The sequence below is a fragment of the Eriocheir sinensis genome, chromosome 3 (genome assembly GCF_024679095.1).
Source record: "Eriocheir sinensis breed Jianghai 21 chromosome 3, ASM2467909v1, whole genome shotgun sequence".
Classification (NCBI taxonomy): Eukaryota; Metazoa; Arthropoda; class Malacostraca; order Decapoda; family Varunidae; genus Eriocheir; species Eriocheir sinensis.
In genome coordinates this window covers 10,764,069-10,789,982 of record NC_066511.1, presented here as the reverse complement: position 1 = coordinate 10,789,982, position 25,914 = coordinate 10,764,069, and the positions used below count along the sequence as shown (strand labels likewise).

Genomic DNA, 25,914 nt, shown 5'->3' with positions numbered 1-25,914 from the left:
ACCACACATTACCACACATGTTATTTACTCGCCCACAACTCTGTCCTGCCAGGCCACTGCTCCCCGGGTGTTGTAGTAGTTCATGAGGTAGGCGCGGATTCCCATGCTTTTATATGCCACATGGGCATCAGATGATCAGCTGTCAGAAATCTTGGCACTGTCGGAGAATTGTCCCCGACATGTCGCCGACACTTCGGGGACATGCGAAGACAATTCGGAGACTTGTCGCCAGTTATTCCGCGACAAGAAAAAAAAAAAAAACGTTAAAATTTCAGATTTTGAGCTCGGCGACATGGACGCCGAATAGTCGGCGACATGTCTCCGAACTGTCCCCGAATTGTCTTGAGCATTCGCCGACATGTCGCCGAATGGTCACGAACTGAAGGAATCTTGATCATGTTGGCGAACCGGTCGCCGAATTTTTTCACGAACTGATTCGGCGTCAAGTTTGTGGCCAAAATTCGGCAGTGTATTTGAGGCTTAACTCCAACATTATCTGAAAGGTACAACTCTTTACTGTACTTATTTCTCATTTGACGCAAACGATGTTGAGAGAGGACATGCGCATAACAATCTAATATTGGTGTTCAGGGTCGTAGTGCACTTTTTCCCTTTTCTTCAAGGCCGCAGCTAGTTCTTCCCTTGACATTCAGCAGGGAGTGGCCGGCGCATAGCTCCAACGATAGTGAAGGTGGCGCGGACCGTGGAGGACATGCGAGCCTCGGGCGCCGCTGGGCAGAGGCGTTTGTTGTGTATAACATGAATACCAAACCATCGTCTTCTTTACGCATCTCTACTTGCTATTAATACATCTCCCATCCTCCCATCAAACACTAGTAGCAGCTATATATCCCAGCCAAATACGGGGACCTCAAGAGAGCATTACAATCGGCCACAAATACTGGTGACTCGAGATGCTCTGGGAACTGGTCTGGGCGGGGTCTGCAGTCTCGACCATCATAAGCAGCCTTGAAGATTACAAGGCCGCCCACACCATCGCGCTGGCCATTGACAGACACCCAGGCTCACAGAGGGAATACCACAGAGAGAGAGAGAGAGATGCTGAGTGGGCGTTGTAGGAAAACTCATCTGAGTTGTGAAAGCAAGTGAATAATAATAACTAAGGAACTAGCCTTTATGTTCTTGCTGACCACACTCGCGCCGCTCAAAAAAAACAGACCGCATACGGCTTTGTAGATCCCAAGATTTTTTTTACTTTATCTTGGAAGGGCACGTAACGTCACTTGTCCTCTGTTTGAAAGACTATAAAAGAACCTATACCTCTTCTTGTGGTGCCCTGCCCCCCTCCTCCTCCCCCACCCTCTTCCCCCTCCCCATCCTCACCATTTTGTTTTCCCGCCGTTCTCCGTCCCTTTATTATTTTTTGTCACGGCGTGTTCTTGTTCTTACACTCCACATTATGTTTCTGCAGAAGGCTTTAATTGTCGGTTTACATGTCTCCCATACCCTCCTGCTTGTATACGTTCATAACATACTCGCCTTTTTTGTATGAACTCCCCCCCCCCCCCCCCCCCCCCTCACACACGCACACTTGAAAGCTTCTCAGTACATTCAACTAATCTGTCTAGTAAAGAGGACATTGACTTTACAGAATATGTGGTAAGTTGAGACGACAAGTGTATCACGGAAAGCATTGGAAACCAGATATACGTCCATTCATTGTAATCGTCATCGTTTTTATCCTTTACCCATTACTCAAACATACCCAGTGAAGACAAACAGACAGAGTTTTTTTTGTCTTTTAAAGAACAACACTGGACGCGGAAATGAAAATCGAGAACGAATCTGATACTCGAGATGGCTTTTATGTGTATATTCGTTCGTTCCTTTGATTAACCCTCCTCGGTATTGTTTACACACACACACACACACACACACACACACACACACACACGTGTCAGTGTTTATGCTGGCCCAGCCTTTGTTCAGTGCGGCGTCTAGTAGAGGAAGAATAGAAAAACTCGAGCGACGCTGATACTCTTGCCACGACCGTTGCTGTTTTTTCCCCCTTTCTTTTTGCCGCAAGTACGAAGGTGAACTACTTTGGATATTCCGGATAGCTGGCAACGCTTGAGTCAGGCGGGTGATCAGGTAGGTCTAAACCCTCACTATTTATAGACTTCCAGGCTCTGCTCACGTGTCCATAGCAGCGAGACACTCTCGTGATGCTCCATACGGCTGATTATGTAATGCCGCAGGAGACACACTTCCTGTTGTTGATCTGGCATTGTTGGTATCGGTCACTGCGGTTCTGCACAGCAATAATACGATAGCTACTTATTGTCTCCTGCCACAGTTTTTTTTACAAGTGGTTATGCAATACTCGGGACTTTTTTTAGTCAAAAAGTCTCTTGAAGTGTTGGTCCCCTTCCCATATTTCATCGTAATTTTCATGTTAACTGTTCTTCTAAGTTTGCCAGTTCCGTGCCTCCACCACTCCTGCTGCCTCCGCACGAAGCTTATTACACGAGCTCATCCCTATGCTCTCTACTTACTAATCCATTAGTTAATAAGGATCTCCACTCTTTCATTCCTTGCACTGGTAAACTCTGGACCGTCCTTCCTTCCTATGGCTTATGTATATCAAGAGAAGAGAATCAAGACACCAATCAATTTAAATATATAATTCTTTCGGCATCTAATGTATTCTTTTTATAGAGTCGGCGTGGTTTTATTGTTTTATTTCGCCCTTGTCATGTTACTATTCCTGTAAAAAAAATATTTTTCGTTGGTTGATCTTACAGTTGTGATGTGAATTGTTGTAACTCATCACTAGAGTGACATTATGCGTGGTAAGCCACTTTACCACGGGGCAGGGCAGTCGGCACGCTGCCCATCCACCTACTCATCGTTACTTTCGGGTTGGTCGATAAATGCGTAATTGGGGAAACCAAGGAAAGGTAAACTGTGGTAACCCGGATGTCACACTGCCCCTGTGGCCCAGAGTTATTTCCAGCCAGGCTCAAGGACGGAGGTAGCGGAGATGCGCGCCGACGCAACGCACAATTAGTGCTTATGCCCCAAGGTGGAAGGGGTAAGAATGTTGACAATGAATGGTATTCGTAATTAGATTCAGTTCTGTCGCAGCACAAACTTTCTGCACTGATAATCAGACTTCCCAAGGTTACATCTTGATTACTTATTTTCTCCTTTAAGCAACACATGACAGGCAGCAGGAAGTGTTGATCGAGTCGCGGAAGAAACACAGCTTACTGCTCGTGTTCCTGCTGGGGCGGGGGGTGGGGGGGGTGGAGGCGGGGGACGCCACCCATGCAGTCACGCCGCGAAGGATGCTGCAAGGGTCCTCTCGCCTGCCCCAGCAGGGCAGCATGAAGACACCTGTCCGATCCTCTCTGCTCCTCAGGTCAACAGGAGAGCCAAAAGCCGAAGGATGAGGAACAGTATCAGAGAAGAGCAAATATTTTTTTTTTTTATATGCATCTTCGAGTTGCCAAATCCAGAAGGCGAGCGAGCGATGGTTGCCTTAAACATTCAAACCTCTCTTCCTAACATTACCTTTGACCTACGCCAGTGCGCGTGGGCCGCCTAAGCAGTTCTGCACCGTGTGTTATGGCTTTGATTATTAAGTGAATCCACGCATCTGTTTTTGTCATGAACTATTGTTTCTCACCATTCAGGTCTTTGGAAAGCCGTCCGTATCAGCCTCTGCGCCATGATTCGTTTTTGCCACCCTCCCCTCAACCCTTCCCACACCCAGCTACCTCCATGTCTTGTACTTGACCCCAGCCTGGCCCCTGACCTCGTATCGTGACGTAAGTTATCAGCAGGGAGGCAGGGAGGAGGAGAAAGAGAGAGGTCGAGCAAATTTTAGTTGAAGTAACTGTTCATGGCCGGTGATAGCTAAGCGATTCCTCCTGTGTAAGGTCGGTGCAGGGAAGGGGTGAAGGTCCTCTCGTATGTAGTTATTAAAACAATGTGAGTTATAACCTGCCTTCTGTTGCCGCCCGTAGGTCCCTACACACACACACACACACACACACACACACACACACACTCAGGCAGGGCGGCGGCAACGGGACTGTGGGCGAGGAGGAGCTGCCGGCTGTTGCTGTCCTCTTAGACTGCTTAGGCGTACGTGCTCTGCTCCTGACGACGATGATGATAGTAATGATTATGAAGATGGAGGTTTACAAGCTCATTTGTGACGATTATAATAGAAAGTCGTGCGCTGTAACCGACGAGCGGGAAAAAATATTTACGAATTTCATAAAGTGATAAATGTGAGTTAAATATAATAAAAAAATACAAGTAGACCATTCAGAAGTAAATAATTGAATTCCTAAGGGCTTGTAACACTAACGACCACAGTGAACAGGGAGAGAAAGGAATAAAATATTGCACAGTTGTTTTTCGTCACAGTAACAAGGGAAGCGGCAAGAAAACGATTAAGAAAAGATTAATAAAAAGACCGGGGGGTAACTAGTTAATAGGCATAAGATACGAAAAAAAAGTACTTATGATCGCATTATCGTTGGCCTTGCAATGAGAACGCTTATCTAAAGTATAAAAATAAAAAGGTTTTGAATGATAATGACAGTGTGGAAGACTGAAGAAGAAATGAAGGAAGGAAGAAAGGAAGGAAGGACTTAATGGTAAAAGGTGAGCCATGCAATGCGAAGATAATGGGTTTGTGTGTGTGTGTGTGTGTGCGTGTGTGTTGTGTGTGTGTGTGTGTGTTAAGAAGGAAGGGGATGGAGGGAGAACAGCTCTTAGAAGGCCAACGTAGAAAAACTCGGGCAGGACTCAGCCAGGCAAACAAGGAAAACACACTCGCCATCGGCATTAGAAGCAGGGCGAGCAAACATGTTTAGAAAATTCGTTCAGCGCATGCAAACACCTGGCGGAAGGGTGGCGTAGGTGAGAGGTGTGTGTGTGGAGAGGGGGGGGAGGGAGGAAGCCTTGGTGTGTGTGTGTGTGTGCCCCCAATCTTTTCCCGCCACACACCAGCCAACACACCCCTGCCGCCTTCCTAAACTAGACTATCACACGGGGCTAGGGACTATGGACCGGAGGGAGGGAGAGAGAGCGAGAGGGAAGGAGAACCGGACCAGTGGGTTATAGTAGTAATTGTATAAGTCAAGGTGGTGTCTTGGGCAGGTGAACTTAAAGGTGGGCTAAAGGTACACGCTGACGTCTTCGGGTTGATTAAAAACTTTATACATAAATACCACGCGAGGATTTATTAACAAACTGATGAATTAAGGTTACTACTGAACGTGATATTTATTGATGTTATAAATAAAACTGCCTAAGAAAACGATAAAGGGACAAAGAGTTAATAGGCATAAGATAAAAGGTGTAGTATTATTACATTAACGTTGACCTTGAATGATTACGATGGTGTGGAAGATTGAAGAGGAAGGAAAAGTTAGGATCGTGTGGGAGGTTGCAGAGGAAGAAAAGAGTAACGAGAGTGAGGGAGATCGAAGAGAAAGGAAAATTAGCGACAACGTGGAAGAGGTAAGAGGAAGGAAAATTAAGACAGACAAGAATACTGACGGGGTTGGGGCATGGAGAGTGAGGGTGCGAGAGTGAGAGTGGTCTTGAGGAGGAGAGCGGCAGGAAGAGATGAGAGAGAGAGGAGGGAGGCGGGCGAAGGAAGAGGGAGCGTAGAAGGGAGCTGGAGGGGGATCAGACCGGGCCGGGTGAGGGTCGTGGCAAGCTCCTAAGGTCACAAGCCCAGCGGGTATCCACAGCCCAAATTTTATTACGTAGGCTTGTTCTGGTGTGTCCCCCGCCCCAAAACCACTCACCCCTCGCCCTATGCCCTCTACGTGTGTCCTCTTTCAAGGCTGGGGTATTATCGGGAGGGATCCACGGCAGTTGAGGGGTAGGGCAAGGCTGGAGGAGAATGGTGTTGGGGGTAGTGGTGGCTATAGAGGCTAAAACCGAGGCTGAGTTGGCTGTTTTGTTGGCTGTGTGGCGGGCTGGTGAAGGGTAACTGTACCTCGCGACCTTGTCCTTTCCAGCGTGTTGAGGCGGGCGGGGCAGGGTGGGGTAGGGTGGGGCTGGGATGAACCTGCCACGCTTGGTTTAGGTGAAGAAAGAAATAGTGGGGGGGAGAGAGAGAGAGAGAGAGAGAGAGAGAGAGAGAGAGAGAGAGAGAGAGAGGTGAGAGAGGAGAGAGATGAGAGAGTGAGGAGAGAGATAGATGAGAGAGAGAGTGAGAGAGAGAGAGAGAGAGAGAGAGAGAGAGAGAGAGAGAGAGAGAGGAGAGAGAGAGAGAGAGAGGAGAGAGAGAGAGAGAGAGAGAGAGAGAGAGAGAGAGAGAGAGGGAGAGAGAGAGAGAGAGAGAGAGAGAGAGAGCTAGAGAGAGAGTGAGAGAGAGAGAGAGAGGAGAGAGAGAGATAGGAGTGAGAGAGAGAGGAGAGAGAGAGAGAGGAGAGAGAGAGGAGAGAGAGAGAGAGAGAGAGAGAGAGAGAGAGAGAGAGAGAGAGAGAGAGAGAGAGAGAGAGAGAGAGAGAGAGAGAGAGAGAGAGAGAGAGAGAGAGAGAGAGAGAGAGAGAGAGACTCGTATTTGACTGTTTTAAGATCCCAGAAGGCTGTGTTTGTACGAAAGTGTTTGTATTTGAATGTGACTGATTTGTGTGCCTATCGCTGTGTGTGTGTGTGTGTGTGTGTGTGTGTGTGTGTGTGTGCGCGAAGCTTTGGCTCTATAGTATGGTAGCTACAGAAGACTTGAAGACTTGGATAGGACCGTTGGGATGTTAATGTTGAACTTGTAGGCGACGCGATGATAAGAAGAGGTCCCGAGAACGCAAGAAACGATGTGAGCCATTAGGACAAAAGGGGATGAAACGGTACGATGCGTGATGGTAAGGTTGACTCAAGGATATGGACGGAAAGAAATGGGGCAAATAAAGACTGGTGGCCAAATGACGAGGAGGAAATGTGAAGGACACGGAAGACGAAGACAAAAAAGAATTAGTTCGTACGACAGACTTGGGATGTGAAAGTGACAGTTTGCCGGTCAAAAAGGGGTTAATGGAAGGTAAAGGGTATGCTAATATATATATAGTAGTTGTAGTAGTAGTAGTAGTAGTAGTAGTAGTAGTAGTAGTAGTAGTAGTGATGGTGGTGGTGATGGTAGTATAATGGTATGTTAAGTGAGAGTATCGTTATATCAGAAGTCTGTCGCACTTTAACCAGCAGGAGAAGGCCAAGGAGGGGAAGGGGCGACGTGGGAAGGATAATGTGGGAAGTGGGAGGCAGTAATGAAAACGGATGTGTGGGAGTACGAGCGAAGAAAAGCCCAAGACAAGAAAGACACTGTTTTAGCAAGGAGGAGGGAAGGTTAAGGGGGCTGAATGCACAGGAGCGACGGGGGGAGGTGGGGGAGAGGAGAGAGGAAAGGGATGGCATGAGGGGAGAGGAAGGAGAGAAGGGCAGGCAATGTATGTAATCTTGCTTAATTGTTTTCTTTGGTCATTTCCGTTTAACCAACCAATCAATTCCTTTGTTGGTGTTCTTTGACCTTTACATTCTCTCTCAATCTATCTGTCGATCTATCTATCTATCTGTCTATCTATCTCTCCATCTACTACCTACCGCGTAAGGTTAGGCTGAGGGGGGAGGTTAGCAGCGGCGGCCCAGTCCTCGGGGGTAGACTAATGACACCAATACAGGAAGGACTTTCTTCTGAGTTCGTGACGCATCGTGGCGGCCCCGAGAGATACAGGAGAGGCGGCGGGAGCCGAGGGGGGCAAGGAGAGAGTGGGGGGAGACACGGGGAAAGGACGGCTGGGAGGGAGCGAAAGAAGGAAGTATAGGAAGGGGTGTTGGAGGGAGGGAAGGAGGGAGTAAGGGGCATGGGAGAGAGGGAGGAAGAAGTGTGTGAGGAAGGAGATAATGAGGAGGAAGGGGGGAAGGAGGGGCGGGAAAGTAATGAGTGATAGTGAATGTCTTATTATTATTATTATGAATGGGTGAAACAAGGCAGCTCTAATGATGGTGTTGATGCGAGGTCGTGTTTTTTTCTGTGTGTGTGTGTGTGTGTGTGTGTGTGTGTGTGTGTGTGTGTGTGTGTGTGTGTTTTCACCTCCTGGCATTACGAAAGGAAGAGAAATGTTGATTATATCTATTATTACGTCTATAAATATAGCTTTTATACTATGACCAATACTAATGTTATTATTGCCATTATTATTATTATTATTATTATTATTATTATTATTATTATTATTATTATTATTATTATTATTATTATTATTATTATTATTATATTTTTTTATTGTTATTATTTTGTGATCATCGTCTCAGTGGTAGTCATTACCGTCACCTTCATGTCATTCTTGCGTAACCATTTTCTTTATTTCTTGTGGTGTATAACAAATAACGGAGGCACGGTTTCTTACAGGTTATGGGCTGGTTGTTGCCACGAATGTCACACACCTGTTTATTCATTTATTTAAACCCGCGAAGTATTCACGCTTCCATCCCTTGTACCCCCTCTCCCCCGCCCTTCCACCTGTGCACGTTCGTCAAACCTTGCCGTCTTTGTGAGTGAACGCTCTGTGTCGGTGCTCGGGGCTCAGAGACTTGAACGGGGCGGTGTATAGTGAGGCGTGGACGCGAGCCTTTGGTTGGTATTGTCAGTTGCTCCCACCCCTCACACCAACTATTTTCAGAGGCCAAAAAGGAGGCTAATCGAGTTCTAATGAGTGTTCTTTTAGGTTCACGGTACAGAAGAAGGCTCAGACTACCACCAGGGTCATAAAAGTAACCCTGGAAATGCCCTAAACTCCCACAAAAGACTAGTAAATTACGTGTTGTTGGGCGCAGAATTGTTTAAAAATATGGCCCTTTCACCCACCCAACACTCCTGGCACTATTTTTTTTTTTTATCGTTCTGGAGTTGTGTGAATGAATGTTTTGTGCTCAGAGATATGGACAGGTAGGTATAGAGTGAGGTGTGGCCGCGAGACAACCACTCCAGCCAACCATTTAGCCTCGTACGATGTAAAAGTAACTGTAGGTGGTTAAGTGTTTTTTGTCGTCATCATTGTTGTTATTGTTGCTCCTATTGTAGCCATAAACGCACACTACAAAACATGCATCACTATATATAAGAAGAAATACTCACCCTCGTAAATCTTGAATGTCGAAAAAAAAGGTTTAGATGTGTAGATACAAAAAAAAAAACTTATTACATGGGAAAGGGCGTGTATCGGTTACATAATCTTTAATTAAAATTCTCAAAGGTTGAAGGTAGATGTCATTTGTGTGATGGGGGAGAAAGATAAAAGAAAGAGAACAACAGTATAAAAGGAACGGCACAAAAACACGTTGGGTTCCTGGGGAGCTAAAGGGATGTGTAGGGCTGTGAGGATGGTGGAGAGGGATGTGAGGGGCAGGGAGGAGAGAGAAGAGGGATGTGTGGAGGTGGAGCGGTTTGGGGCAGGGAATATTGGGAGGGGACGGATGGGGGTAGGTGGAGGGATATGTGGAGCGAGGAAGAGGGAGGGAAGGGATGGGGAGGTGGAGTTTATCTTCGGTGGTGCAGATTTTTTACATCCAAAACACACCCGCCGTTCCCTAACCCTTCACCCAATTGTCTGTTTGTCACCTGCTGAACTCAATGTCACCAGCTTTCTCGCTCCGCCTGATGCGTCTTACATTATAAGCATCTCCCTCCTCCTCAAACTGGAAGCAAAGTTTAAAAGATCTCGCACGCAATAAAGTTGAGTGTCGAAAACAATATGTATATAAAGAGAGTTTATTTATCGTTCAGTTCTTGCGAAATATGTAAAATATAAAACAATTGTCTCCAGCAGAAGAAATATAAAGTCCATATAAAGTATTCAGGAGGAGGTTATATGATAAGGCAATCCCAGAAGATAAAATACAGGATCGCAAGTCATACAGCTTTTAGGAAATTCACAAACACCCACAGGAAGGAAATTAAAGTAGGTCGCCTAAAGTACTTAATAGGGGGACGGTTGTGGGAAGAGAATAACTGGCCGTGTAGTGTCCCTTCAGGCACGTCACGGTGCTGGCTGACGTGACCCCATAGGGAAGAAAGAGGCAGGCACTGCTTTGCGCCTCCCCTTCCAGAATTCACTTGGCAGAGGATAGCCGTGGGGACGTGCATAACCAGACGCCTATTACCACTTCAGGTTCGTTACGGCGTTTGATGAAGGCGTAGGAAGGGGAGGGCAAGGCACTGGTCTGCGCCTCCCCGGCCACAAGCAGTACAGTGCCAGGGAGCCAAGCCTTCCTCACCCAGTGCCTGTGTCCCGCGCTGCCTTACCTTACCCAACGTTTATGCTGCTTGTATCCTCCCCTTCGTATTGGCAGCCCATACTCAGCCCGCCATACACACAGACCCACACTCACATAACCATATTACCACTGGGAAGCACCACGAAACACGTGAACACTGTGAGAAGATCCTTACACACACTATCTGCCAGCCTCTCATGTTAGCGCCCAGCCGAGCACGCGCGGACTGAGCCGCTGCCCTTCTCCAGACGTCCCTCCTCCCTTACCTGCTGCTGCTGCTGCTTCCGGGGTGGGGCAGGGGTTGGCCTCGGTGGTGGTAGTGGAGTCTCTGCATAGATATAAAATCAATTAGATTGCTACTGTAATTATTTGTTTATTATTTCGTGCTTAAAACTCCACGAGAAAAGGAGACAGGTCAAGGGTTAGCAATGCAGGCTGTGAGAAAGAAAGCTGTTCCTTACCCATCACTCGCCCTCCAAGACCGACAAACGACAATAACAAAAAATAACATATTTTTACTACTATTATTACTACTACTACTACTACTGCTGTTGCTGCTGCTGCTACTACTACTACTACTACTACTACTACTACTACTACTACTGTTGCTGCTACTACTACTACTACTACTACTACTACTACTACTACTGTTGCTGCTACTACTACTACTACTACTACTACTACTGCTGCTACTGCTATTACTACTGCTACTACTAGTACTGCTGCTGCTGCTACTACTACTACTACTGCTGCTGCTGCTATAAAACTACTACTACTACTACTACTTCTATTACTACTACTACCAATAATAATAATAATAATAATAATAATAATAATAATAATAATAATAATAATAATAATAATAATAAAAATAATAAAAATAATAATAATAATAATAATAAAAATAATAATAATAATAAAGTTGCTACTGCTGCTGCTTTTTTCCTTTTTTATTTAGGTGCTGGCTGTAGCGCCGGTAGGCTTTCTTGAGGGATCTCTTGGACGACCCCCAGCTAGTTAGTGACGTAGGCGCTTTTATATATAGTAGCTGCCGTGATATATGACCCTTGCTTGGCCCATGCTGCCCCTAGGTGCTCCTCTTGTCTGAGTCGCTGAAGTTAAGGTTGATTGAAGATTTGGGCTCCTGCTGCTGCGGCGGCGGCTACTTTTTTTTCTATTGTAGTCTTTCCTTTTGGGCTCAGAGTGTGCCGGCATGTGCAGCTATATGTATATCATTTCAAGAGTTAGGTAAAGTACATGTACAGTCTTGTGTGTGTGTGTGTGTGTTGTGTGTTTGTGTGTGTGTGTGTGTGTGTGTGTGTGTGTGTGTGTGTGTGTGTGTGTGTGTGTGTGTGTGTGTGTGTGTGTGTGTGTGTGTGTGTGTGTGTGTGTGTGTGTGGTGTGTGTGTGTGTGTGTGTGTGTGTGTGTGTGTGTGTGTGTGTGTGTGTGTGTGTGTGTGTGGTGTGTGTGTGTGTGTGTGTGTGTGTGTGTGTGTGTGTGTGTGTGTGTGGTGTGTGTGTGTGTGTGTGTGTGTGTGTGTGTGTGTGTGTGTGTGTGTGTGTGTGTGTGTGTGTGTGTGGTGTGTGTGTGTGTGTGTGTGTGTGTGTGTGTGTGTGTGTGGTGTGTGTGTGTGTGTGTGTGTGTGTGTGTGTGTAATACTGACCTGTCAAAACTGCCGTCATCATCCTTTTCGTCATTAGACATTTTCCGCACTTTTTTCTAATCGTTCATGTTTCTAATGTTGATGCCAAGCATGATCGGTGTTACGTTTGAGCATTCATTTTTATCAATGTTATGACTTTAAAATATGAAACTTTGGCCTTCACACGAAAAATAATATAGGAAGGTATATTCACTCACCGATGCAGTTGAGTGAAAGAGAAGCCGTCTGATATTTCGCCTTTATCTAAGTGTTCTCCCATGTGTGGTTTGGTCTTTAGTATTATTCTTTTATCGAATAAACTTTTATATAGGCATTTTCACTCTCCGTTGAGGCTGGGTGAAAGGGAAGCCGATGGTATTTCATCTTGTCTAAATTTCGACTAGAGTTAAAGAGCTTAAGTTTTAATTCAAACACACACACACACACACACACACACACACACACACACACACACACACACACACACACACACACACACACACACACACACACAAACACACGTAGTGTTATTACGGTTCCAAGTTATTTGCTAAAAAGGAAATTTCGATAGCGCTTTTAAGTTAATTTTTGCTGTCCTTAATGGCTGCTAATGGATACGTTTTTTCGTGTATACGTGTGTGTGTGTGTGTGTGTGTGTGTGTGTGTGTGTGTGTGTGTGTGTGTGTGTATATAAGGTCAATTTCAAGACTGAGAAAAGTACATCAGTGAATAATTGAATGGGCGACTGAGTGAGTTAGTGCGGGAGGGAATGAAAAAAAAGTAGTAACAACATTTTCAGTATTTCACCGATCCTTTAAATCGTGACCCAGCAGTTCACCCTCACCACCTACGCACCCCGCATCCTTCCCATCCCACTCCTATCCTTGACCTCATCATCTCCACAACCCACACTTCCTTACCCTCGGCCCGCCATCTTCCAAACTCCAAATCCCCTCTTAGCCAATGTGTCCTGCCGCTCCACAACAGCCTCAACCACACAAACAGACGCAAGCAGCCTCCTTCTAGACCTATTTCAAACCCCTTTCGTTAAGCGACATTAGTGCCTGCCCAAACCTTTTAGCCACCAAAACCACACCTACGACATACATACATACAGACAGACAGAGACAGACAGATAAAGAGAGAGAGAGAGGGGGGGGGGCGAAAGGAAAGAGTAAAGTGAAAAAGAAATACGAAAGAACGAAAGAAAGAAAGAAAGGAAGAAAAAAGAATGAATGCAATACAAAAAAGGAAGAAAGCAACAGAGAGAGAGAGAGAGAGAGAGAGAGAGAGAGAGAGAGAGAGAGAGAGAGAGAGAGAGAGAGAGAGAGAGAGAGAGAGAGAGAGAGAGAGAGAGAGAGAGAGAGAGAGAGAGAGAGAGAGAGAGAGAGAGAGAGAGAGAGAGAGAGAGAGAGAGAGAGAGAGAGAGAGAGAGAGAGAGAGAGAGAGAGAGAGAGAGAGAGAGAGAGAGAGAGAGAGAGAGAGAGAGAGAGAGAGAGAGAGAGAGAGAGAGAGAGAGAGAGAGAGAGAGAGAGAGAGAGAGAGAGAGAGAGAGAGAGAGAGAGAGAGAGAGAGAGAGAGAGAGAGAGAGAGAGAGAGAGAGAGAGAGAGAGAGAGAGAGAGAGAGAGAGAGAGAGAGAGAGAGAGAGAGAGAGAGAGAGAGAGAGAGAGAGAGAGAGAGAGAGAGAGAGAGAGAGAGAGAGAGAGAGAGAGAGAGAGAGAGAGAGAGAGAGAGAGAGAGAGAGAGAGAGAGAGAGAGAGAGAGAGAGAGAGAGAGAGAGAGAGAGAGAGAGAGAGAGAGAGAGAGAGAGAGAGAGAGAGAGAGAGAGAGAGAGAGAGAGAGAGAGAGAGAGAGAGAGAGAGAGAGAGAGAGAGAGAGAGAGAGAGAGAGAGAGAGAGAGAGAGAGAGAGAGAGAGAGAGAGAGAGAGAGAGAGAGAGAGAGAGAGAGAGAGAGAGAGAGAGAGAGAGAGAGAGAGAGAGAGAGAGAGAGAGAGGAAACAAGAAATCAGTATCGTGCTTTACGTCAAAAAAGATGCAATCAAGAGCCTCGTGGGTGTGGTCTGAGAAAAGAATAGATAATGCGTTCGAGCAGGAAGAGACGAACACCGCATTTATGTTCAGAAGGTTACCGTATTATTAGTTCCTTATCAACTGTTTTTTTGTTCTCGCCTAAACTCTTTTTACAATAGCGCGTACAGAAGTTGTTAAGTCAATGGAAGGTTACTGCATTACTAGTTCTTCGTCTCTTTTCTATTCCCGCCCAGCCTCCTTTTGCAATAACACACGCATGGGTTGTTAGGTTAATGGGAAGTTACTGTACTATAGTTCTTCACCGTCTGTTTTCTATTCTTGCCCAACCTCTGCTTACAATAACACACACAGAGGTTGTTAAATTAATGGCAAACGCCTCCATCCAATTTAGTTTAGGTCCCGGCCGACAAGGAACCATTTCCATTACAATAACACAGACAAGTTCATAAGGAAGGGCGTTGCATAGGCGTGTGGTTGCTTCTCGAGGACTCCCCACCAGTGTGTTTCTAACGTCCTCATCCCTCGTATGACTCACACACAGTCCGTGAGCGTCCAATCATCGCAAATAATGAGGACATCGGCGGCAGCGCTCACCCCAAAACACCAAGGTGCTGTAAATATCAAGGTAGGGTCTGTGTTTTGTAGTGGTGGTGTTGCGAAAACCTCTCGTCAGCCTTGTTGTGCGACGCCCCAGTGGTGGTAATCCACGCCCCGCCTGCACCTTCTGAGTAGGCCTTTGTTCCCTGGATTGTGGTTCCACCACGAAGAGCTGAAAGGGAGGAAGAAGTACAAAAAGGGTGGACAGGGTGGGCTGCGTAGCCCGGATAAGGTGGAGTGTGAAACAATATCCGTTACTTATTTTATTGATGTAGAAGGGGTGACTCCTGTTTTAATGTTCTCACCTGGAGCGTCAGCGGGGAGTATACAGCGCTGCCATGTAACAGCCAGCGAGGGTGTGTGACCTTAGATGAGGCGACGCACTTGTGTACATCGCGGCTCTCTGATTTGATGGTCGCGTGTATATATATATATATATATATATATATATATATATATATATATATATATATATATATATATATATATATATATATATATATATATATATATATATATATATATATATATATATATATATATATATATATATATATATATATATATATATATATATATATATATATATATATATATATATATATATATATATATATATATATATATATATATATATATATATATATATATATATATATATATATATATATATATATATATATATATATATATATATATAGTTAGATAGATAGATAAGTGAGACAGTAAGCTTGCACTCGTTCGTCTTGACCTGCTTAAAGCCTTGACCTCCCTATTTGACCTCGCTCACCTCCCCGCCGCCTCGCCTGATCCACTCCTCCCAACACTTGTCTTCTTCAGGATGTTGCCGTTAGCATTTTCTCACCAAATATTGTTTTTTTTTCATATTTTCTTTCCTTGTTCTGCACCGAATCTTACATGTCACCTCAAAGTCATCATACATTATCTTGATGCAATCTGTTGTCCTGTTCTCACATTGTCTCGATTTTGTTTTTCTTTGTGGCAATATGTGTGAATGGTGGATACGCATGGCTTAGCGCCACTAAAATGTGTTTGCATGTGTGTTTTCCAGTGCCAGAACCAGTGATGTGGAGCCATGGCTGTGGTGTGCTGCCAACTGAAATGAACCCGAGCATCAACAAGAACCCGTTGATGCCAGAGGTATGTAAGCCACTTTCAAACTGGGCTTCTTATTTGCCTTTAAAATCACTGACTCATCGTTGCTTCAAATTTACCTTGGTATATTTCGTCGCTAAAATTATTTGAAATGCTTGGCGTGGTACAGTGTCTCGGAAAGGGACTGGGACATCGTTTGTTTCATGCTTGTTTCGTTTACTTCTGCTACCCATGTGTCACCAGGAATCAGTAATTATCTCGCCAAGGTGGATGGTGCACATGGAAGAAAGCCCCCCCCCCGTGTTTCAGGGTCAGTCCGCTATGCTCCGCCCTTGATTGTGGCGTGATGGAGGAAGTTAAGAGGCAAGGAAGCACCATTGCCCTTGTGTCGTGAGTGGGAAAGAGTGGGACAAAAAAAACAGGGGTATTTTGTGTTTGCTTTTATATAGCAATTTCCTGTTCCTTTGCGGGAAGTAGGAAGATCTAGACCAGCGTATTTTTTTTTTCCTCGATGCTATGTCAACTCATGTAGCCGTCTCGACCGATAATCGTACCCAACAGTGTGTTCATATCAGTGTCAATGTAAATCCAATAAATGACGGGGACGGACTTTTCTTTCCGTCTATCTTACTGCATCGCCTAGACATCCAAAAGACGGTTACGTTGCCGAAGACTAATTATTTTACTGAGCGCTAAAATAATTGTCACGATGGCCTCCCCTTTCTCATAAGCCAGCCCAGAATCCCATTGCCATATTTCAAATGGGGCCAGAAAGCACCACAAAGCTAGGAGGGGTGCTTATCATCCCGCGTTTGGTGCCGCGACGCAGCTCGAACGGCGACTATCGGGTCAAAGGTCAGGGTTTCTGCCGCAGCCTCCACCCCCCACCCCCCATTGCTTATTAATAAAGTCAACCTTTTCACGAGGGTCACACCTACCCTCCGAGGCGCCGCCCATACCTGAAGGCAACGCCTACCCTCAAGGGCGCGACCTATTATAAAGGGTATCCGCCTCCGCACGGACATGCTGTCCAGGCATTTGGAATCAGTGATGTGCTGAGGAAGGCGCTGCTGTATTTTGATCACGGAAAGATAACACGGTATGAGCAGCGCCACTGTAGGCTGACCGTGTTATAAAAAAGAGCGTTTCTGTTTGCGTCACTTTATTTCAAAGGCCGTCATAGCGGATAAGACTGGCATTTTCTTTTAGACGAAAGCATTGCGTATTGACCAGTGGTTCCCAAACTTTTTTACATGATGCCCCTTATTGATTTCTAAGAAATCCTCACGCCCCCCCATCCTTTGTTTATATATATATATATATATATATATATATATATATATATATATATATATATATATATATATATATATATATATATATATATATATATATATATATATATATATATATATATATATATATATATATATATATATATATATATATATATATATATATATATATATATATATATATATATATATATATATATATATATATATATATATATATATATATATATATTGAAACTCACGTGTGATGATTCAAACAGTGTGTGTGTGTGTGTGTGTGTGTGTGTGTGTGTGTGTGTGTGTGTGTGTGTGTGCGCAAAACTGCAATTTTTTGGCAGAAGAAATCACGTCCCCCCGGTATCCAGCTCACCCCCCCCCCACGGGGCGCGCCCCCAGTTTGGGAACCACTGATATAGAGAGTCCGGGTTTTTAAGAATCGGGGTATTTGTTTGTTTAAAATTCTTCAATATGGCACCAAGACATAACTGCGGCAGTACCTATTAGACTAGAAAGTTAGTCAAGGCTCAGGTGTCGAAACTGTTCGTGGACGTCAAGTACCCTCTGGTGGATGTGATCATGCGGGTTTTCCTTAATAAACCTAAAGTGAACTCGGAATCAAACAACTGAATAAGTTCAATCATCTTGACCTTTGTGCCTCCGGCGGATAAATAGTCCTTACCTAGTTACAACCAAGTAACCAAACTTTCCTTTCCTCAGGTGTTCCAATAGGTAAGGCACTTACCGACATCCTGCCAAAGAAAATTAAGATTTGAGTTAGTGAACTTTGCCGCGACCTAAACTTGAAATTAGATGAGCAGATTATCCCTACGACCCCACCGTGCCCCGAGGAGCCGATGATGATGTCCAGGACTCAGGTTAGACGAAATTGCGTCAGACGGTGTCCTCTGTGATTAGCCGGAATTTTCCATGAAGCCTAGATCACAGGGTTTTTTTTCCCTTTGGGAGTGAAAGGAAAGATACAACCACCGCTGGCAAGGATCAACATCACATGACAAATACGGTCAGCTCAGAGGAAATACCAATCTCTTTCTCTATCTTTTTTTCCTCTCTCCTTCGTTTGCTCTCACACCGGAATACCAAGAAGAGAGAGAGAGAGAGAGAGAGAGAGAGAGAGAGAGAGAGAGAGAGAGAGAGAGAGAGAGAGAGAGAGAGAGAGAGAGAGAGAGAGAGAGAGAGAGAGAGAGAGAGAGAGAGAGAGAGAGAGAGAGAGAGAGAGAGAGAGAGAGAGAGAGAGAGAGAGAGAGAGAGAGAGAGAGAGAGAGAGAGAGAGAGAGAGAGAGAGAGAGAGAGAGAGAGAGAGAGAGAGAGAGAGAGAGAGAGAGAGAGAGAGAACAAGATAAAACTAGAAAGACAAAAAAAAATCTCCCTTATAATTATTCATCTCTCCCTTTCTTCACTCACCTTCTTCTTTGTTCTGTTTTTATTTTTTAACATTACGATCTTTTCTTATCTCATAGTGCATGTTCTATAGTACACGTGTAGTTTATTTAGGTTTAGTATGTTTGTTGTTGTAGTATAAAAGCCATTACCCATTAAGTGTATATTATTTTCGCTTTCGGTAAACACTTCTCCTTGGGGTGTCATCGTGCTTAACTAAGGTGTGGAAGATTTAGTGGTAGCGGACCTTATCTCCCTCGCATTACCTCTGTAAATTCAAATTCTTCATAGATCATGCGGATAAGCGTCAACCCTTTGTTTTTGCGTCCACTGGTGTGTTGAAAAAAAGTGTACTCTATAATACTGAGCGTTTTCTTTGTGAAGGTCAGCTCGATGAATACTGTTAACTTACGTTTACATAAATTGAAGTTGTTTATGAGCCTTAGGGCCATAAGCACATACATTTGCCAAGGCTTTCGCAGGAGTTATATGTCCATGATGGGTAGTTTTATGACCCTTGTGGTAGGATGACAAAGTTTCTGTACCATGAACGAGTTAAAACACTCATGAGAACGCGTTAAACTTTTTTTTTTTTTGGGGGGGGGCGTAGTATTAATTGATGTGAGAACCGGAAGCATCTAAGAAAACCGACCTTATATTATAGTTTCCATGACACGCTTAGTTATCCCCGCTCCCCGCTCACATTCCTAAACATTTCCTCACCCACATTTCTTACTTACTTTACGACACTTAAAGAAACTGTTCTCATTAGTACTGCGAGTCTGAATGAAAATCTCCGTGCTGTCGTCATCCCGAGCCATAAAATGTTCCCTCGAGCACTCAAGGCAGTGTTGTAATTCGTGCGTTTTCGTTCCCACATTTTATTTTAATTAGGACCCGATTGCCTTGATAAGAGTAATAGGGAAGAGAGTCATCACGGCACGGAGAGGTGGAACGATGGCCTTGCAGTCACGTGGCCTTGCTGACACCCATATCAGTGAGTGCGCATGTCATCCTTCTCGTAAACTCTGAGCCTAATGATGGTCACGTAGCTACCCCCAGTGACGCCTACAAGGACTACATAGTGGCTTATTCTTAAACACTTAGGCGCCCAAGCACAACTATTCGACAAGGATTTCTTAAAAGTTTGGGGCATTTTCAGGGGTAGTTTTATGACCCTGATGGTAGTTTGACCCTTCTTCTGTCTCTTGGACCTATAGAACACTCTTTAGAACGCGATTGATCTCCTTTTCGGCAATTTGAAAGAGTTGATGTAAGAGGAGGAAGCGTCTGAGATTAGCGACTTACATATCCTCGCTTACTCTACTGGCAGGAAGCTTGAAGGCCCATTTACCTCCTTCTGACCAACTTCTATAAACTCTGAGCGTATAGGGGATTTTACATTCACGTATACCCCCATTAAGTCTTGCAATGATTACCTCTCCTGCTGACCTCCACTGCCAGGAAGCGTGAAGGTTGATTTACTGTGTCAGGGCAAACTTTAGAAACCTGTAAGCATGAAGGGGGTCTTAGCCTTAGAGTCACGTACCTTTATAGTGACGCCCATTGACCGCTCCTCTTGTCGTCCTCCTCTCTCAAGCAGCGTGAAGGTTCATTTATTGTTTCTGATTTCACACAGCCTCTCGTGAAATCTAATTGCTCTGTGTTGTAATTACTTGTACCGTATTCTCTTTCTTCTCCTTAATGGCAAACCGGGAAATATTTAATGGTTGTTTAGTTCGTTTATTTTTCCTCCCACCCCAGTCTCTTCATTCGTCACCCCTCCTCGTCCCATCTCGGCGCCATATGGCCATGATAGTTCCGGCTCCATGACTGAAAGCTTTAATCAGTCAATCAATCTTCGTCCCACGCCCCTCGCCTACCCATTCTCCCTTCTTCTTTTATCTCTCCCTTACTTTCATCCTTCCACATCTTACTTCTACTCTCCCTTCCTTTCCTTTCAACACCTTTCATCAGATATCTGCTATCCATCTCCCCACCTATCTCTTTCTTAATTTATACCATTTCTCTTCCTCAGCACCTCCATCGTTCCCTCCCTTCCCTCCCTCCCTCCCTCCTCGCTTAGTCATGCCCTCATCTCTTCCTAATACAGTTTCTTCAACCTTTAATCCTTCTGTGAACTTCCGGGAAATATCTTCGTTCTTGTCACGACCAGATTTCTTCCGGGGAGGAAAATGTCACGCGCGCGCACACACGCACATTCCTTGGTGCGCGCATACACACACACACACACACACCATTCTTCTCTTTTTCCTTCTTATTTTTCTTCTTCTTTCTTCTTCTTCTTATTATTATTATTATTATTATTATTATTATTATTATTATTATTATTATTATTATTATTATTATTATTATTATTATTATTATTATTATTATTATCATTATTATTTTTTTTATTATTATTATTATTATTATTATTATTATTGTTGTTGTTGTTGTTGTTGTTGTTTTGTTGTTGTTATTATTATTATTGTTATAATTATATCATCATCATCACCATCGTGGTATCCGACTTTACCTACAACTCCTGAGCTGCCACTCTACTACTTTGTTTATCCATCTCCTGCATTATATGACCTGCCAAAGAAAGAACTGAGCCATTTAGAACAGCGCACGCAAACCCACTCCGTAACAAAAACGGTTCCACAACTAAGTGTAGGCGAGGAGCTGCTTCATGTTGATATTTACTCCAGAGGATCCGTCTTCATCACCGGAAGTCGATCAGATATTCAGGGGGCTGGAGATGAGACGAGATGTTAGCGATGTTTGTATGACTAAATGGATAGATAAACTCAAAACAGCAAGGTCACGTGGATCGGCTTATATTTTCCCGCATGTTCAAAAGAATGATAGAGATATAATTCCAATAACCCTGATCCGCATTTCAGGAAGCTGCCACGACGACAGAGTGGTACCGGCAATAGTGAAAAAGCCCAATTTTGTTGCGATATTAGAAAAAGGGGATGAATCAGTAATGTCAGATTACCCGCCGATGAGTTGACGTCGGTTGTAGGAATATTGATGAGTCTATCAAAACTCAAAATATTCGTAGCAGTCTAAGAGGAACGCTTTATTTTATGACTCCCAGCATGTATTTATTGAAGGTAAATCTTGTCTGACTAACCTTTTGTCGTATTAGAAAGAAGTGTATGAAGTGATAGAGTAAAATATTCAACAAGTTAACCCACCTAATATTTTTTTTAAGGAAAATAAAAGACCTTGGGATGGAGGACAAAATTTTAAGGTGGCTCAAGGCGTGGCTTGCTGACAGGATACAGAGAGTTCAAGTAAACTGTGAAAAATCATATTGGACTCGCGTTACCAGGGGCGTCCCACAGGCATCGGTCTTGGCTATATTACTGTATTATATCCATCAATGATCTTGACAGCGTTATAACCAGTGAAATCAGGAAATCTGCTGAAGACACAAAAATAGTAATCTAAATATCTTCAACTTCTGCCTATTCTCTAATCCATGATACTCGCTTCCTGTATCTCCGTGTGCCTAATGTTTTTCGCTCCATTCCTCTTCCTGCACTACCTCGTTTTATCCTCCCCCCCAAAAAAAATTGAGGCACCAAGTTTCTAACCCGCATGTTAGGACTTGTAGGACACATTCAGTTTACACCTTTCTCTTCAGGGAGAGCGCACGTTGCTATTCATGACACCATCGTTTACCAAAAGCGCTATTAATATAACACTAACAATAACAGACAGTTTCAAAATCGTGTCAAGTTATTTGTTGTCTTTTTACACTTTTTACCCCTCTTTTGGGTAACGGTGTTTCGGAAGTAAACAAAACACAACTCACGGCCGCACAACACCAAGGAAACCTCTCCCTTTTCCCTTTGTTATGGACCACTTTCTTCTTCCCGCGCTGACCTCAGACCTTGCTTACCGTCAGTCGTGTTAGCCTTGCCACCACGTGCACGCCTTACCTTCACCTGCACCTCGCCTGACACGCCCCGCCGCTGACTACATACTCACCTGCCCGCCTGTCCGCCTACCTGGATGGGGGTGGAGGCGGGTGGGCTGGGCTGGGTGGGCTCCTTCCTCTCGCCACTTCTCTTGCCTCGTCGTGACTTCGGCTCGTCCCGCCAAAGTGTGTCTTCCACGGTTCCACCCATACGTGGCTTACCTGCCGAAACGCTGTCTTATTTTGTTTCCTTCGTCATCGTGGGCGTCCTTCTTCCTCCTTTTTCTTCTTTTTCTTCTTCTTCTTTTTCTTCTTCTTCTCCTTCTTCTTCATTAAAATAAACTTTTTATTCAAGAATAAAGATGTAATACTTCCACTCTCCAATAGTTTAGTCAGACCCCACTTGGAATAGGCGGTACAGTTTTGGTCTCCCCACCATGCAAAGGACATTGCTAAATTAGAAGGTGTTCAGCGTCGGACAACAAAAATTATCCCTTCCTTGCGCAACAAATCTTACGAAGAAAGGCTTTCCACCCTTAACATGTTCTCTCTTGAGAAACGTCGCCTCCAAGGAAAACTTTAACTTTAAAATACTTAATGGTTTCACGAATGTAGACAGATCAACATTGTTTATGATCGATGACACTTTGCGTAAGAGGAACAATGGCGTAAAACTCAAATGTAGACAAGTAAATTCAGACTGCACCAAATTTTTCTTCACCAACGTTGTAGTGCGAGAATGGAATAAGCTCCCACCGTCAGTGGTCCAGTGTAACACGATTGACTCCATCAAAAACAAGCTCGATCGTCACTTCCTTCAACTTAATATTAACTAGAGTTGAAATGCAACGTTTTGGAGCCATCTGATTAATGTAGAATCACTTAGGTTTAACGACAGACCACCTTGTCTGGACCATGGGGTCTGTGTGGTCTGATTTTCTATGTAAATCTTCTTCGTCTTCGTCATCATCTCTTAATGTTATTGTTTTTATTGTCATTAGTGTTATTATATATTTTTTACTCATATTGACATTACTACTACTACTACTACTACTACTACATCTATAAGAAATCTTTTAGTGTACGAATATATGTATATACAAAGTAAAACATATGGTTGACGTAACCAGCCACGCGGACCCAGGCCTGCACGAGACAAACTCAGAATTTTCGGACGTTGCTTTTGGTGTATATTATATCTTCCTGCTTCATGGTGACCGCAAGAATCAGATTCATACAGATCCCCTAGTATTCTTTTTCCTTTTCTTTCCAAGTCATGAAATAGTTTAAGACCCTTTACACAATCGTCTGTTCGTCGTGACCAGGACCTCAACTCGGGTTAAACGGAATTTCGAGATGAAGTGAAGACCCTGAACACTATCGTAAGAGTACCATTTGTTCGTGACGAAACATACAGTTTTCATTCGAATTGTTAGCTGAAGGCGCCTAAGATGGGGATCCAGACACGAGGAGAATGCAAGGCCTCAGAAAATGGAAGACGACACTTTTATGATACACAGAGTAAAAAAAAAAAAAAAAAAAAGGAGAGAGAGAGAGAGATAGAGAGAGAGAGAGAGAGAGAAGAGAGAAGAGAGAGAGAGAGAGAGAGAGAGAGAGAGAGAGAGAGAGAGAGAGAGAGAGAGAGATTTACATAGATTTACATAGAAAATCAGACCACACAGACCCCATGGTCCAGACTTGGTGGTCTGTCCTTAAACCTAAGTGATTTTACATTAATCAGAAGACTCCAAAACGTTGCATTTCTAATCTAGTTGATATTAAGTTGAAGGAAGTGACGGTCGAGATTATTTTTGAAGTAGTCAATCTTGTTACACTGGACCACTGATGATGTGAGCTTATTCCATTCTCTCACTACAACGTTGGTGAAGAAAATTTGGTGCAGTCTGAATTTACTTGTTCACATCTGAGTTTTACGCCATTGTTCCTCGTGCGCAAAGTGTCATCGATCATAAACAATGTTGATCTGTCTACATTCGTGAAACCATTAAGTATTTTAAAACATTCGATCAGTTTTCCTCGGAGGCGACGTTTCAAGAGAGAACATGTTGGGTAGAAAGACTTTCTTCGTAGGTTTTGTTGCGCAAGGAAGGGATCATTTTCGTTGCCCGACGCTGAACACCTTCTAATTTAGCAATATCCTTTGCATGGTGGGGAGACCAAAACTGTACCGCATATTCCAAGTGGGGTCTGACTAAACTGTTGTAGAGCGGGAGTATTACATCTTTATTCTTGAATACAAAGTTTCTTTTAACGAAGCCCAACATTCTGTTCGCTTTATTTGCTGCATCGATGCATTGCTGTGAGAATTTGAGGTTTGACGCGATTTTGACCCCCAAGTCTTTGACGCATTGAACGCTTTTGAGTTTAACGCCGCGCATTTCGTATTCGAACTTCTTATTCCTCGTTCCAACTTGAAGGACCTGGCACTTGTCTACGTTAAGGGCATCTCCCATCTATCCGACCAAGCTGTAATTTTGCAAATCCTCTTGGAGGCTTGCCTGTCTTCGTCAGTGAGAACCGAGTTACCAATCTTGTGTCGTCTGCAAATTTACTAATGCGGTTATTGAGTCCAACATCCACGTCGTTGATGTAAATAATGAAGAGCACTGGGCCAAGGACCGAGCCCTGACGGACGCCACTAGTGACAGGCGCCCACTCTGAGTTAAATCCGTCAATCACTACTCTTTGTTGTCTGTTGCTCAAACAATTCGCGATCCATTGGTTTACTTGACCGTCAATACCTATTTGCTTTAATTTGTAAAGTAATTTATGATGTGGGACTTTATCAAGAGAGAGAGAGAGAGAGAGAGAGAGAGAGAGAGAGAGAGAGAGAGAGAAGAGAGAGAGAGAGAGAGGAGAGAGAGAGAGAGAGAGAGAGAGAGGGAGAGAGAGCTTTCTGGAAAGAGAGAGAGAGAGAGAGATTTGAGTTACGTCATAAAGAGAGAGAGGTCGTTATAAAGAGAGAGAGAGAGAGAGAGAGAGAGAGAGAGAGAGAGATTCATAATGTGAGTTACGAAGCGATATACTGGGCGGCCTCCAGCCCTGCTCTACCAGCCCCTCACGCTTACCGACTCTGGCGAAGTGCTCAGCGTGACGGGATGCGTAAGATGAGTCCGGGCTGAGGTGAATCCGGAGCACTGAAGGATGCGGAAATCGTCAGGTGTTGAAAACTTGAATGGTAAAATAGCGAAAAGATTTTATGAAGGAGGAATCCAGCCCCATATTGTTAAAGTAGGATTTGTCTCTGGTGTGGTTTTCCAGGAATTAATGTCTTATGCTTATTTAAGGAAAGCGGACAACCACATCAAGGTTAATCATCCGTTGGCGGTTGTGGAAGGGCTCAATGAGTAATGGGGGAAGATGATGGTTAATTATTCCGCTTATTTATACTTGTTCAGCAGGATTTGTCTCGAGTGAACTTGCACGGAAGTAATAATTATTCGTCTGCCGAAAGATTCAGTAACCGTTTGTAGATGTTGAAAGTCTGTGGAAGGGTAAAGGAGTGGGATTATCTGATGAATGGAAACGTGACAACGTCCCCTCTAAACTTGTGCTGGTTGTTCGTGCGGCTGAATCTGCCTCTGCTGGGCTTCGCAGGGATGTAATAATTGC

General features: G+C 44.1%; 1 protein-coding gene across 2 annotated transcripts in view; it reads right to left on the bottom strand.

The window, feature by feature from the left end:
• Nucleotides 1-10,535, bottom strand: part of LOC127004954 (mucin-2-like) — a 34,564-nt gene extending 24,029 nt beyond the window's left edge. Inside the window, exon 1 of one of the 2 annotated variants that reach the window (XM_050873270.1) lies at nt 10,439-10,535. In XM_050873270.1, the coding sequence (XP_050729227.1) occupies nt 10,439-10,462 (24 nt within the window). In that variant the 5' untranslated portion in view covers nt 10,463-10,535. Of the gene's footprint in view, nt 1-10,377 lie in introns of both variants that reach the window. The other variant, XM_050873276.1, reaches the window with a different exon arrangement.
• Nucleotides 10,536-25,914: the final 15,379 nt, after the last annotated feature.